Source organism: Centroberyx affinis, unplaced genomic scaffold (genome assembly GCF_046629955.1).
Source record: "Centroberyx affinis isolate AG114_WGS23_722 - 3 ecotype Tasmania unplaced genomic scaffold, CSIRO-AGI_Caff_v1 ptg002219l_1, whole genome shotgun sequence".
Lineage (NCBI taxonomy): Eukaryota > Metazoa > Chordata > Actinopteri > Beryciformes > Berycidae > Centroberyx > Centroberyx affinis.
The window spans coordinates 168503-183597 of record NW_027280519.1 but is presented as its reverse complement, the minus strand read 5'-3'; the positions used below and the strand labels follow the sequence as shown (position 1 = coordinate 183597).

Genomic DNA, 15095 nt, shown 5'->3' with positions numbered 1-15095 from the left:
TCAGCCGACTCTAATAGAAGTAGAGTGTGCTAGGTAGAGGCCCATGTACGCTCAGTAAAAAGTGTCTCCTCCTCCTCCCTGCCCACAAAGACCTGATTTTGTGAAAGAGTTGACGTCAGCGCCCTGCAGAACTACTCAAACAAGCCTTCTGCCCCAGACCGTACTGTGAGTTTCCAGTTCTGGCCAAATTAATCCAAACTGACAGAAGATATTTAAATAGACAAAGTTTGACTCCTGAAACAGATGGTCTGGACTACATTTTGATTATTTTTTTTCTCTCCCACCAGCTATTTGTCCTTGGGGTAAATGGATTAGTGGGCCTCACTGCTGAAAGAGGTTCCTGCTGGTTTATCCTCCTGCCCTCTTTGCCAGCCAGGCGCTGGGAACTCACTATACCTGCAACACTTGCCATCAGTAATTGGGGACTCAGCGGTGTTTCCACCCCCTAATACTTAATTTTTGAATCAAGTGTTGGCAGTTTTGCAGACCCTTGCATGGGAAATGTAACGTGTTATTCTGGGAAAGAGAGAGGGAAAGACTGAGCTGCTACAAAAACTGTTATTCAATTTCTTAATGGAGCTCAGAGTGTAAAAACTGTTATCCAATATTATGGAAAGTGCTCAAAGAGAGTGCAAAGTGCTTAATGTTTAATGACTGAAGCCAAGACATTTCTACCATTTGTCTCAAATCACACTTTATTGAAACCTGATACAAAAACACTTTATAAAAGAAACATTTCTGCAAAAATATACCCCCAATCTTAAATCATGAAATCATAAAAGAGGAAAAAGAATCTCTGATTAAATACGTTACAACAAAATGGTCGACCCCAAGATATGGGATCTTTTGCAATGTGTTTTCATAACATGCAGGTATATATTAGAAACTTGAAATAGTATATTAAAAAGTATCAATATGTTTCCAGACTGACTTAAAAAAGTTAGCTAGCTTACAGTTGAAACAGTAAAGGTGGGCACACACAGCAAGATTTCTTCAAATAAACACCAAAATTGCCATTCCAAATGTGACATTTTCACACCAATCTTCAATTTGTTTGCCTGTCCTAATTTTGGCCAAATCTGGGCACAATCTTGTTGTGTACATGCCTTGTAAGGCTTTGCCAAAATAAAACAGAATGTTATTACGAACAAACATTTTTCTTTGCAGCTCTTTTCTTCTGTACACTCCTTTTAGGTCTGTCGTTCTGCCCCTCGCTCTGTGGATCCCCCTAGAGAATATTCAACATGTAAGTTAAATAATCAACAAATGTCTGACACTGAGGGTCCTAAGACTTTATAGGCTGGAACCCAAATGAGAAATTCAGCAACTTGTCCTGCTACCCAGGCTCACGAAAACAAATTGTTGTTCTTGTCATGTGGCAAAACTAGTATCGATAGTTTTTATTAAGAAGTTTGAGTGCAGGGTAACAAACACTAATACATTTGACTTCATGAGAGCAAAATCATTGGAGAAACTTCATGATGCCTCACCAGAATAGAGTATGCCCCTGAACGACCTGTCTTCCCCCTTTTGGCCGGCTCGTTCTTCAGCTGTCTACGTGCTCTAGTGACCTGGAAATATAATCGCACACAGCGTTCGTTAGCAGAATATTCGACTTTACATCTGTGAGATTTTCTGCAAGATTTTCATTACAGACTCACAGAGAGGTCAGTTGCACATGTAGCATACAGTGCATTATACGCTTTATTGGGGTGGATGCTTAAAGAAACTATGACGAATATTTTCCATCACAAGAAAACCACTGAATGGGCACAGCAAACACTTCCTTCCTAACAGATTGTGCCCGTAAGTGCACCAAACTGATCAAATAAAACCAAGTGAGGTGGCCTTATAACTCTGCTAGTGCATCCGGCCCCTTTGCCCCAGCTGCTCCTTTACTCTGGGGTTGCCATGGAGACTCACCTGTAGGGGGGCGGATGGGGTGTTGTTGCTAAGGAGGGAGAAGGAGCCGACACGGGATTTACGCTTGTTCTTTTTCTTATTCCCAGCTTGAGCCAGGTGTCTTCTGGCCCTGTCCGCCTGGAAGACCACAGACACAGGGGAGAGTGGACACATGGATACATATACAACAGCTTTGAATCCACTAAATTAAATCTGAATTTACAAAACACACACACACACACACACACACTGAGCATAGGACAGTCATGAAAGTTGCTGCATCAAGGTTCACTGCGATCATGTGCTAACACCTTATTCTCATATGGTCGTTTTTATTTATTATTATTTTTATTTTTCTCTCTAAATATCTGTTTCCCCACCATTTGTTTCTGCCCCTTTCTATTTGTCCATCTGCCTGTGTCCGCTCTTTAGTCTTTGTCTCCCTCTTTTCACTTTTCTATACAAAAGTCACCATCATAGATTTTGTGCATGCTTGTTGCACTGCTGAATTGTTCGGAAAATCGTGTAATACTAATCTAGGATTGATGCAACGTGGGGCTCAATAATGATACATAGCACTCACATGGTTCATTTATTCATTTCAATTAGCACTATAATGTTTCAGCCATACGTGGTCTCTGTCAAATCTAACGAAAGGTACCATGTGAGCGTATAGAGTATGGGTTGTTTTTGGATTTTCCTTCAGCCCGGCACCTATGGGTGATGTGCGTATGACTAAAACATCACCGGACCTTGCATGTAAGTCTTTCCCCTCCCCTCTCCTACCCCTGCCCCCTCTGACTCTTGTGTGTGTGGCTGACTGTTTTACCTGGATGAGAGTGTTAGGGAAGCCCTTGACAGAGACGGCCCCGGGCAGGCTGGGGTGACTCAGGTGGGTGGGCCACCTCCGCTCCAACTGTCTCTTACGTCTGACCATAAGCTGCAGGATGAGACATTCACAACCACACAATGAAACAACATGCAACGAAATGTAATTACTAACTCCTGCATGTCTCTCTATGTGATGAATTAGTCATCTATGCATCATTCAGCCTATTTGGGATACTTTGCTTATTCAACACTGTTGTGAGTTTGTTTTGTTTTCCATGTGCCGTTTCCACAGGCCGTTTGATTAGGGAGGAGATTCCAGAGATTTCTTGCTTTGCCTCATGATTTTTTTCCCCCAAAAGAAAGTGGATACAGAGGTGAGACACATTCTCGTTGATTTTGTTCTGTTCTGTTCTGTTCTGTTCTGTCCTCTTCTCTTCTCTTCTCTTCTCTTCTCTTCTCTTCTCTTCTCTTCTCTTCTCTTCTCTTTTCTTCTCTTCTCTTCTGTCCTGTCCTGTCCTGTCCTGTTCTGTTTCTGTTCTGTCCTGTTCTGTTTGGGTCTCATTTGTTCTTTTGGCTGTGTATTTGTGTTCTTTTTGGCAACATAAGCATTAGGAAGAGGAAACCGCAAAGCTGTTATTGTTGGTAGCCCAGCCATGTCATGCATTTCTCATCGATCTAGACATAAATGGAGGATTGTTATTGATCCTCTCTAGTCTTTCCTAATGAATGAACTGTCACTTCGAGTAAGAATGGACTTCAGATTGCCAATTAGGACATTGTGGTAAATTTATAATGCTACTCTATGGGCCTTGACTCTATCAATGCTTTTTTTCAAGTTACGTAACTGAGAAACTAAAGTTTGTTACCCTTAATGTAGAGACACTTCCTATCCCTTTGTTCTGCTGAAAACAAAGAGAACAACACTGGCTAAAACAGAGCTGTTTTAGACTTGTTTGTGATGCCATTTGAAGTGCCTACTATGGTTGCTATTGTCCTACATTTTGAAGAACATTTTCAATCCACAGCATTGTTGTGGGATGTGTGTTGTTATGTATTTTAGAATTGGCTGTGGCACAATTGATGTACCATTTGGGGTTGAGGGACAAGTTCAACATGCATGTGTTATTTATTGCATGTTTCTCACTTCTGAATATAAGTGTAGCTGCAGGCGTAGACTGCTCATCTGTGTGCAGTGGACAAATGAAGGACAACTATACAGTACACCCTCAGCAATAGCTTTGCAGGTTTCAATTTAAAGCTGTAGCTTTGGTCCACTATAATGGAAATTGTATATAGTGTATATTGTATATTGAGTATATCATAGAGTGTTTATCATGCTACATTGGTGTCAATGTCCTCTTATAGCCACTTCAAAACCTACCAGATGCTTTCTGTGGCTATAATGTTTTAGTTCTGCTGACAAATAGCTTTGTCACACTAATTTAATTATCTAGTTATTCAGTTAGTATGGATGAACATAATTATGTTGTTTGTTATATCAGAAAGAAAGACCTATCTCTCTGAAATACCCACCCCCCTTTTTGCACCATGTCATTTTCCCCTGTTGTTTGTCTCTGTCTCCTCTCTCTGGTCCCACCCTGCCTCCTCATTTGGCTTGTCTGCTCACTCATCTCATGCCTCCTGTGGAGCTCTGATCACACTTTCATGTGTGATCCATGGTCCAAACCTCTGTGAGAGGTGAGCCTGGTGCAGGCTGGAGGATGCCCTTGTGCAGGGTGAGGGTAAGTGGTGCTACATACCAGTGTTTGTTTCCTGGCGGTGCTGACTGAGGGCAACGCCCTCTGCTGCTTCACATCATCATACTGAGGAGAGGAAGAGGAGAGGGCCAAAGAGTCAACAATGATGCTGGAAATGTCTCAGTACAAGTGGATTTAGACTACAGTACAATTTATATTACCCTATCAAATTATGATTCCATGAAGAATATTCTCCTACTACAACAAAATTCAACACATTATTCTCTTACTGGTCACAGCGCTGGTCAAGCAGTGGCCAGTGTCAGTGATTACAGTGAAAAGCTGACCAGTACTTTGCTGCAGCTGCATTGTGCTGGCTCAGATATTGCACAGTTCCACTGCAGTCCACTCAAATACTGTATAGTGCTAAATTGTATCCATATTCCATTGGCCCAGACAAATCTGGCCATATTGTCCCCTCTAACAAAATGCCACAATGAGTGATGTATACTGTATAAGTGACTATTGGAAAAAAAAATATTTCCTCTGCACTGAGGTCGCCAACATGGCAACATTATGGGTATAAACTAGCTGTGCTCTTTTGGGTCTTGATTCCTTCATTACATTGAGTTATGTTTTTTTTTTTTTCATTAGGCTATTATGCACAATACAGCCCTCATCAAAACTTGCCACAGTCCATTTAGTTTTTCTGCTGTTGCAGGCATTATGTGTTGACGAGTCCCATAAATTACTCACTTAATGTATTCTGCTCCATTATAAAGCAAGTGACCTTGGTGGGAAAAGGCACATACAAATAAGAATTGAACTAAACCAAACGCAGCAAATGAGGACTCTGAGAAGACACTGCCCCGGGTATCAGTTAGCTCCCGCCACATCTGAAGTTTATAATTGCGCATGCTGTAATTATGTTACAAATAACTGTAGCAGGAAAACACATATGTGGCACAAAGCCTCCCAAACTACCTCAGATGGAACAGAATTCCCAACCAAAACTCTTTCATGTGTGAGTGAAAATCCTCCTCTCGACTCCTGCAGCTGTTGAATCCGTTGTCCAGATGAGGATGATTACTTTGGACAGAACATGAGGACTGTCCACAGAAAAATGTTGACCACAAGTATAAAGTATAACAGCCGGTAGCCACATGAAGAGCCAAAAGGGAGCTGAAGGATTTTGTTCCACAGAGGGTATATTTTTGGTGTGGTGGCATTATGGCTGCAAAACCCATTACAATGAGACTTTGTTTCTGTCAGACTCAAATGACACGTCTCCAGGTCTAAAGGTTAAGGAAAACTTAGACTACATACATCCTAAAACACATCTGACCACTGTTATCGTCACAGCACCCTCTCTGGAAGGAGTCACAGCACTCTTACATTCCATGTGAGTTACTGACCTCCCCTGCTTGGGCTACTGTATAAACACTAACCACATTGTTTGAGCTATGAACTATGAAGAACTATGAGTATGCTACTTGTAATACTCACTGAGGTGTCCCACAAAATATGTGGGACACCTCAGTGTCTCCATCAGTGTTCTTTTCATTAAGAACACTGATGGGAAGTTACTCCACGTAAAGGCCATTATCCCTTATTGATTTCCCTTATTAAATCTATACCAATCACAAAGGAGGAGATGTAGATAAAGAGAAGCAGACGAGTTAGAGAAGGATTGTTAAGCTTTGAGATGTGGATTGTGCAAAAGGGGCTCAACTGAATATCAGGAAAATGTTCCTAATATTTTGTATATTCAGTTACATTTTTTATGATCAAACACACTATTTCCTTAAAATAAAAATAAAATTGACCTTCACATTGAACTCCAACGCCAGCACTATTATCAGCACTACTGTGCCAAATGGATGACAGCAAAGTCGTATCACTACAGATGTAGTCCCACTTTCTACTGCCAGCTTGCATTACAGAAAGTACTTGTACTCTGTAGCTTCCTTGTTGGAGACAATTCAGGTAATTCAAATTCGGTTCACCTTCAGTTCCCAAGAGGAGTAATGTGGCAGCCTTTTTAACCCTAACCCTTTTGAGAGAGGTGAGCGGTATGTAACAATATGCCTACATTACATTCAAATAAGAATTGGCTGCTGTTGTAGTATAAAAACAGGGCACATGAAGGATCGGTGCATAATGAGCACCTTTGGTTACCACTGTACCTCACTACCATTAGAACCACCACATCCATTACAAGGCCTTTTTTAAAGTGCACCTCTTACCTGTCCATCTGCGAGCGGTCCGCTGACACAGCGCTCCCCCTGGGTTGCTCCTGAGCAGTCGAGGGCGTGTGACAGCAGGCTCGCCTGCAGGCAGAGCACGCACAGCCAGATAGTAAGCCCCATGATCCAGGCAGGAACTGCAGTGGTCCCAGCCCCTGTCAGCTCCCTGCTTTATACTCTCGGCTCTGCTAATGGGGAACAGATGCAGGGGAACGGGAGGCCAGGCCAGCTTCACGCAGACAAACAGCCCACCACAAGCCTGCGCTCTGCGCCAGCCAGCGGCCTGCGGTCCTGCAGAAACATGTCAGACATCTGAGGGGCCTCCCCCAAAAACCGCCTCCCCCACCCCCACCACCCCCACCCCGATCCAGAATGGAGTATGAAGGCCATTTTCCACTTATGCCTGCACTGTAACTGCTGCCAAAGTGTGTGTGTGTGTGCATGCGTGTTTGAGTGTGTGTGTATGAGAGAGAGAGAGACAGAGACTGAGGACAGTGAGGGAAACTTCTGTTGTCAAACCTCTGTTGACAACAAATTGGCAAGAATTGGTGGTTTCATTTCCTTAATATCTTGAAGAAATGTCGCATTATGCAGTTCATTTGTCTCTTGGTTCGATGCAGCCGAAGCTGCTGCTTTGTGCTTTTTAAACACACTGCGCCTGTTTACGCGTCCCTTCTTCACTGATCCAAACACGTCAGTAAGCCTTTTAGAATAACAGTAATTACTCCTCAGTAGACTCCTCAGTAGAATATACAGCAGCTATCAACACTGTCAAGTCACTTTTCAGCCTGCAGATTGAGTGAGCAGTGGCACAGTAGCTTAACTTTAAACTTGCATTTTCAGATGTGGACTACTCTAACAAAATACAGGCACACAGTGGGTTTGTTTGTTGTGTGGGAACTTCTAAAGAAACTGCTGGTGATTGTTTTGGGAGAAATAAATATTTTTAAGAGTGCTTCTTTGGGTTAAATTCTGTTTGTTTAAATTATTTGGCAAGCATGTTGGTGGGTCCAGATACAGTTAATATGCCTATGTAGGAGTTTATGTTGCCTGTAAAACGTAGCATGCAGCATGAAGAATGTATCTCCTGATGGGGGAAGTTGTCCATGAATAGGCACCCTGTCTTAAGGTGTATTACTGGATGGAAAGAGTGAGTGAGTGAGTGCGAGGGAGAGAGAGAGAGAGAGCGAGAGAGAGGAGAGTAAAGTAAAGTCTAATGTCTTCAAGCCTCAGGCTGTTGGCCACAGAGGAATTGTCTCCCACTACGATTGGAAACATGTGCGGCTGTGAAAATGTGAAAATTGTGCAAATTAAATATGTTTTTCGTTTCCGGTCCAAGGCAACCCCATATCATTTTACTGTTCCATGCCATGCAAGTGAAAGATGGTGCTTCTTGAATTAATTTGACAAATTATAAAAAAAAGAGCAACAGAGGATCAGAGGATGTAATGTCTCAGACAATTTCCTTGTGAGTCACCGTTTTTCGTGGGGAGAATAAAAGATGGTTATTCATCTTTGATGGTGAGAATCATCCCCCCCCCTCCTCTGATTTTCTAGAGATGTGTTCATTGCTGTGAAGGAACTGTTGTTGAAAATGCCTCCCTGGAGGTTCAGTGAGACCACTGGCTAGACAGCAGTAGGCCAGAGATTTGAATTGATGGAGGGAATTTTTATCAACAGCTTCAGGAGACAAGGAAGAGTGAAAAAAATGACTGCAAAACAGCAAGCCTTGCTTTGCTTGGCAGGAAATCCAAGTGGACTGAAGTCTACAAATGGACAAACATGTCGGCCATTTTATTGGACAAACAGGGACATTCCTCTTGAGAGTCTCTGTCTTTGCTCAAACACTGACTTCGATCTATTAGTTTAACAAATCACTGGATGCATTCTTGTAAAAGACGTGTTGAAATCATGTTACCATAGATACAAGTTTACATGAACCTTACACAAACCTAAATGGGACCATGTAAGCAGACACAGTAATGACATTGAGGGTGAGTGATTTTGTATTTCAAATGTCTGTTATTCACTCTTGCCTTTCAAGTTTGGTGTAACTTTTTGAAGCATCGCAATAAGCTAACTATGTAAAATTGCTATGCAGAGCCATCCTCAACGTTGGCCCTCTCCTGCCTCCCTATTGGATGTGTCAGTCATCGGCGGCTCTGCTTTGAGATGCTGTCACTGTGTCTGAGGCTGATGCTGTGTGGCAGGCAGCTGTTGACCTTGTGAAAAAAGACCTTTTTCCCTTCTAACAGCACACTGTCTGCTCTGACCAGAGATGTTGTCGCACATATCACGCTTGACGAGAAGACAGGTAATTTGTGACGCATAAATGCATGTCTGTGCGTGTGTGTGTGTGTGTGTGTGTGTGTGTGTGTGAGTGAGTGAATGTAAGCAACAAGGCTCAGCGTTATGGATGAGAGAAAACAGGGAATATTACCCTTAGGAATAGCATCTGGATTTATGACACGATGACTACATGACTCATAAAATGATGGATGTTTTGGATGATAAAAATTAGACATTGACTCTCTGACTGACTCATTGGTTAATTGATCTATATGGTTAAGTGAAGTGTGTCCCCAAGGCACATATGTACTTGATATCTTTGATTGGAGCTGAACCAGTTCTGCTCTGGTTTATCATTTCAAAGGGAATCACTGAGCAAAACAATCTCCTTTTTGGGCAAGCATGCGTTCTCCCCCAGCCCAAATTAAATGGGTGGTGGTGGGCATGAGCTCAGTGGCTATGGCAGGAAGCGGTTTACAGTGCAATCTGACCGTAAATAGAAAACAAGTGGATATAAATCTATCACTTTATGGGCTGGTTTGAGTCTTGTGTGTGTTTTTGCATACATGTGCGTGCGTATGCTTAAGCACATAACAGCCGATGTGTATTTGCTTTGCCCTTTGAGGCCATGAGAGGCTTCCTAATGAAATGAACTGGCATCGCAACAGTCAGTGAGCCTCCTGGTGCGTCGAGGTGAATTTTTTCCCATTCAGCCCTCCATTTGGCACACCGAACTCAGCCATCCATCTGCTTTCCTCTGAATAGCACTTTCCATTCGTGTCTGCGTGTGTTTGTATGTGTATACTGCGTGTGTGTGTGTGTGTGTGTGTGTGTGTGTGAGAGAGAGAGAGCCCATGTGTAGGGAGGGTATGGCATAAACAGTGTGTGTGCTGTGTGCCGGGGTCATGTAGATAATAACCCCTGGCTGAGAAATCAGAGACTGAAACACGAATGCCTCCCCCCCGTTGCTCCGACGCCTCCATGTACAACCAGACGGGCTTGCGGGTCTGATTCCAAATCAATACTCCTCTAAAGCGCTTTGTCACTTTTTTTTTCCAAGCGACTGCTTTGGTAACGGCTTCTCGAAGGGCGTGAGGGAGAGACGAGCAGCAGGGCTTTCAACCCTCTCAGGTGGAAACAATGGAGGAATCCAAGGACGAGGCCGAGGGAAAAGCAGAACGGCAGAGCTGCAATTTGTGAGTTTGTCATTGGACAAAGAGAGATTATTGTCTGGCCTCTTCCATTTCACTTTCCTTTTACGCGTCCTTGCCTGTTTGAGCATTAGTATGCTCAGACGGAGGGAGCGCTCATCAGACTCAGAGTGAATCTTAAATATATCATCAGTTCCCAACGTCATTCGTCTTTAATCTAGTGTCTGCACCCTCCCTGCCCCCCCAGAGGATTTCCCAGAATCAAAGGCCCTCAGCAATCACAACACCAGACAGATGAAATAAGGCTTAATTCCTAATGCAGTGCTTTTGATGGAACTACAAATTATGTCTCAATTTAGTCATGAATGCTCTTGTCAAGACAAAACATTAGTTCAGTAGATTATCAATGAAATCATGCTGGGGGCTCCGTGGAGACCGTGATGATGTCAACTCTCAGACGACTCAAAACATGGAGCCGTAAATCATGAAGACTCTGACACACACACACACACACATGCACAATATCTCACCATAATAATAACAATTACCTACCTCAAGACCGCGGTAGTTTGAAAATGGTGATGCAAACCTCCTATCTTACTTACCTTACAATCCATAATAACAGTATGGCACATTGCTGAAACGCTGTTGCCCTGCTGGCTTTGTTTACATTGGGATTTGCTGGATTAAAGCTGTTTTTACTTTGAAATTTATTGTCTGAGCTTTGGATACAAGGACTGACAGGATGTGACAGTTAAACATGAGTTTCTAGACCATAATGCAATGCAACCATAAGACACGTTGCATCAATTATCTCCCAAACTCTTCTACTGGAAAGACTCTCTGTTGCTCTTACAATTGTTGTCGCTATTCACTATTGTTCTGTCCTCCTACATGAAAACCCCAAAGGTATTCTGGGAAATGTAGGAAATCACTAACTGAAGTAGAAGTAGGTTGAGGGAAAGTGGGTACACCAAAAACTAAAGTACAACACTTCATCACAAAAAAACTCCTGGAACACATTGAACATCACAGATCAATGACAAATAGCAGTGTTAGAACATCTGAGGGGGGATTTTTCCTTTAAACATGTACAAGTCAATCTCTTCAAGAAGATATGAATACAGCCATAATATAGATGCTCAAATAAATCATATTGCATTGTATCTTTAAGCAGGCAATGATAGAAGCCGGAAAGTGGTTATTAAACCTAACTTGTCCATTCGATATCACCTAAACACACTGGTCATTGTTCATTCAGCCAGACTACTGAACATGATTGCATGAGAGAGTGGCAGGCGTAGTGCGGGTCATGCCCTCTTATATCTCTCATTTATAACCCATCCTCTCTCTGCTCTGGTTACCATGGCAGCAAGGAGTTGAAGGCAAACAATGCCATTGAGGGTTGAAGCCTTTGACGAGGAGAGAGAGAGAGAGAGAGAGAGCCAGCCGTATCTGTGTCTGGGCGAGACAAGGTGCGGACGGGCTCATTCTCACGCGGACGCTTTTGTAACGCTCTCTATTGCGCAACATGTTCAGCAGCAGCACCGAAAACATCTCTTTTAATCAGAACATGGGCACAAACAGAGCTGTTTCTCCCCATGTGTGTGTTTGAGTTGGCTGAGAGGCAGACAGGAATCGGAATTGCCTTATTGTCTTCGGGGATGTGTGGGATGAATTGAATCTGAAATATTGTAGAATTTCACAGGAGAGAGGCTTTTCCCCTCTCAGAAAACTGATTGTGTGTGTGAATGTATGTGTCCCATGCCACATGTCAGCTGTCTTTGTGCTCAAGCTGAGACTTGTTGCTCCGCCTGTTACTTTGTCCGCATATTAAACACTCTTCCGCTCCCCGCAATGCACATCTCACTGTCCTTGGTAATCAACAGCAAACCGACTGATTCCTCTAGACATTCATCAGTGGGAGGACAATGACGTTACCAGAGCTGCTGTAGGTCAAAATCGCTGCAAATGTTTCTTGGCATTTGTTTTAATCTGCTTGCAACAGCACCAGATTAGTTGGGTTTATTGTATATGTATATGTATTATCAATAATTCAGTGTCAGGAAAGTTTTCGATCACAGAAAAACATACTAAATTGTCTTTCAAATACCTTCCTGTGTGTTTTCTAAACTTTATGGCATCCATTGTATTGTTTTATGTGGAAATCCTCACTCATCTGGCAATTAAGATGCTAAAACAACACATAAAACACTGTTTGCAAATAGTATTTGGCCCACATCTAACTGCTATCAGCATGACTGACATGGGTTGCATCATGCAGAACTTTATATTGCATACAGAGGCATTCATTTTGTAAGGATTATTTTCATTTGTGGCATTTTGCATCACCAGTGGAAAGAATGCAAATGCATAAAATGTATAAAAAATGAATATTTTTTCTGTTTTCCAATTAATGAATTCCAGTTAATTCAGATGGACTGGCACTTGCATTTACGTGTCTCCACCTCTTTGGCTCAGCATATGAACATCTGTTTGATGACTACTGAAAAAACAGGATAACAGATTCAGAGAAAAAACACCAGACAGCTGGCGTAGATGATGACACAAACCTGTTCAATATTCTTCAACACTCCTTCGTCTGAAGCTTGAGAAGGCTTCATTTTTGGAGCTAGCTCTCATGGTAATTTGTGGTTGTCTATCTTTGGACTGCAAGATGAAATTTTGTAATGTTTTTCTATGAAGCCATCCATTCTCTTCATATTTCCACGCAACCGAAACGCTCCCAGCGACGGCAGTCTGGGCTGGTAGGTGGTAAAAACAAAGCATTGCTAAATCTCAGAGCCATTATTGAAATGTCGTATAGAGTAGTGTGGGCAGCAACACAAACACCTCCTTTGCAAACAGCTGTGGGAAGAGTTGGCTGGAGAAACTATTGGCAAGCGAAATGGGAAGTGGAGTGGTTGGCAAATTTACTCTCACTCATCCACATTTGTGAAATAAACACAGGAAAGGAGGAAGGTTCGCAGGGTGCTGTGCTGTGTGACTAATATAGTCTGGAAGGAGATCGACTAGACTGTCAATATGTTGTGGTTTCTAAACACTGCTAGGGAGAAGAATTAGTAGGGGCTGCACAAGGCTCAAGGGATACTGCCTGTATTTATCAAACATCTAGAAAGCTTTGCCTCATAAGTTTCCATGAAAAACACAGTCAAATGGGACCTGGTCAGGGATTGTAGAGCAGCATTCCTATTCTGAGAAGCTTTAAAGCTACAAGCCAGTATTCCACACAGGAAATTTTGACCGCCTGATGTCCAGACAGTAAGAATTTCGCCAAGACCAATGAGTGGCTCTTTGTTCATTTTTGTGCATTTGACTTACTTGTGCTCAATATGCAAATCAGTCTTAACAAACATCTGGAATGAAGGTATTTTGGAAGCGTTGAGAACGCTGGCTCCACCTTTCTTCTGTGCCTGCATCATCCATATATTTAACAGCCACCGTTGAGCTGTGTATGTGCTGTAGCGTGACCAGGAGGCAAAAGACAGTTGTTTGCCATTATGAGTGTGATTTTCCTCAGCTCCTGCTTTAACTCATTACCCAACCCAGAGGACTATTAGCGTTTGTTTACTAGCTTTAACAGGGGAAATGCTTCCTCACTCCTTTCCACCACTGGAGTCCCATCCACCCCAGGGGTTTTCTGAAAATACAAATGCCACATGTGAAATCTATCTACCTGTTTATCAAACCTAAAAACTTCAAATGTGAAACAGGTTTTCTCTCTTTTCTCTCGCTCTTTTTCTTTACTTTTTCTCTCTCTCACTCCCTGCTGTAAAGGACAACACAATGCATGGAGTGACTCACTATGTTTGTTTGCTGTTTGTTGATGCTTTATTTCCGACAGTGGCATGGCCACTCATGGGCAATTAGTCATGCTGAGTAGGCAGAAGGCTTCACCTCCACCTCCTCCGTCACAAACACAAGGAAGTGTATTTAAATTATATAAACAGAGCATGAGCAGACTGGGCAAGTAGACAGTAGTGTGGGAGAGATGTGCTGCTCGTCTTGGCATTGGGAGACAGACAGCAGGGTGTTTAATACACACATTATAGTGGGCTTAAGAGGAGGACTACTAATCCAAAATCAATATACTCTGACTCAGAGGTCTGTAGTATCTCAAACTTTCAATATTTTGATACATGAAGCAATTACGGCAAATCATGTATTTTGCTAATTGTAAACTAATGATGTTGGAGACATAACAACAGCAACTGCTCAGTAAAAATGTGTAGCAGGCTTGTTAAACATTTGACTCATTGCAGTATAAATCCACTTGCGGTTTACAGGGTTAATCCTGGTTGATTCTACTCAATAGAGGTCAGTCTTTCACTGCTATGAAAAGACACTGTACACACACTGCTGCTTTTCAATATGCACACATCTGCATGCTCTCCCTCGCTCTTTCTTTCTCTCCCTCTCTGTCACATGAACACACACAGGCACACGCATCCACACATATACGCACATGACCATACACATGCAAGTGCGCACACATACACACAACTACAGTACACATATGCGCACGGACACACACACACACTGAAAAGAGTACAAAACAGTTTCAAAGGTCAGAGTCTTGTGCCATCGGTCTTGATTTGAATCAAGAATCGAGAAGCTACTTCACCGCCAACGTCACTGACACAAGCTGACAGAGATCCACACAGTCACTCTTTTAAACTACATTGTTGGTCTAAGTCAATTCACAGGACTTTGTAAAACAGGTCTGATGCTTCATATCAGCTGTCAAGTGGTCTGTCTCTTCAAGCGTAGACAGCTAGTTCCAGGCTTTGTTTTCCTCTTTCCACCGGTGAGTATAGCTGCTGGCTAGAAATGCCTTGCAGCATAAACATCCTGGTCTGTCATGATAGAAACCATTGGGACCAAATCTCTGATGAGTAAAGGTTTGTTCAAATCATAGGCAGGAATGTGGGCACAGCTGGACATTTCCACAAGACTTT

At 42.6% G+C, this 15095-nt stretch overlaps 1 protein-coding gene across 1 annotated transcript; it reads right to left on the bottom strand.

Moving 5' to 3' along the window:
• Positions 1 to 688: 688 nt before the first annotated feature.
• On the bottom strand, positions 689 to 6830 carry LOC139655249 (uncharacterized). The gene is made up of 6 exons (XM_071532596.1): positions 6677 to 6830; positions 4494 to 4556; positions 2732 to 2842; positions 1924 to 2040; positions 1491 to 1571; positions 689 to 1228 (listed from the first exon to the last, which is right to left on the bottom strand). Exons 1-6 carry the CDS (start codon positions 6797 to 6799, stop codon positions 1142 to 1144), a joined length of 582 nt encoding a protein of 193 aa, XP_071388697.1. The 5' UTR covers positions 6800 to 6830; the 3' UTR covers positions 689 to 1141.
• Between the last annotated feature and the right edge of the window lie 8265 nt (positions 6831 to 15095).

Bases quoted from the DNA above. Each gene is read 5' to 3' on its own strand.
- LOC139655249 (XM_071532596.1), bottom strand. From the start codon at position 6,799: ATGGGGCTTACTATCTGGCTGTGCGTGCTCTGCCTGCAGGCGAGCCTG. The intron at 2,843-4,493 runs GTATGTAGCACC...CTCATCCTGCAG, and splicing joins CCGCCAGGAAACAAACACTG to CTTATGGTCAGACGTAAGAG. The intron at 1,229-1,490 runs GTGAGGCATCAT...AATATTCTCTAG, and splicing joins CAGGGGCATACTCTATTCTG to GGGGATCCACAGAGCGAGGG.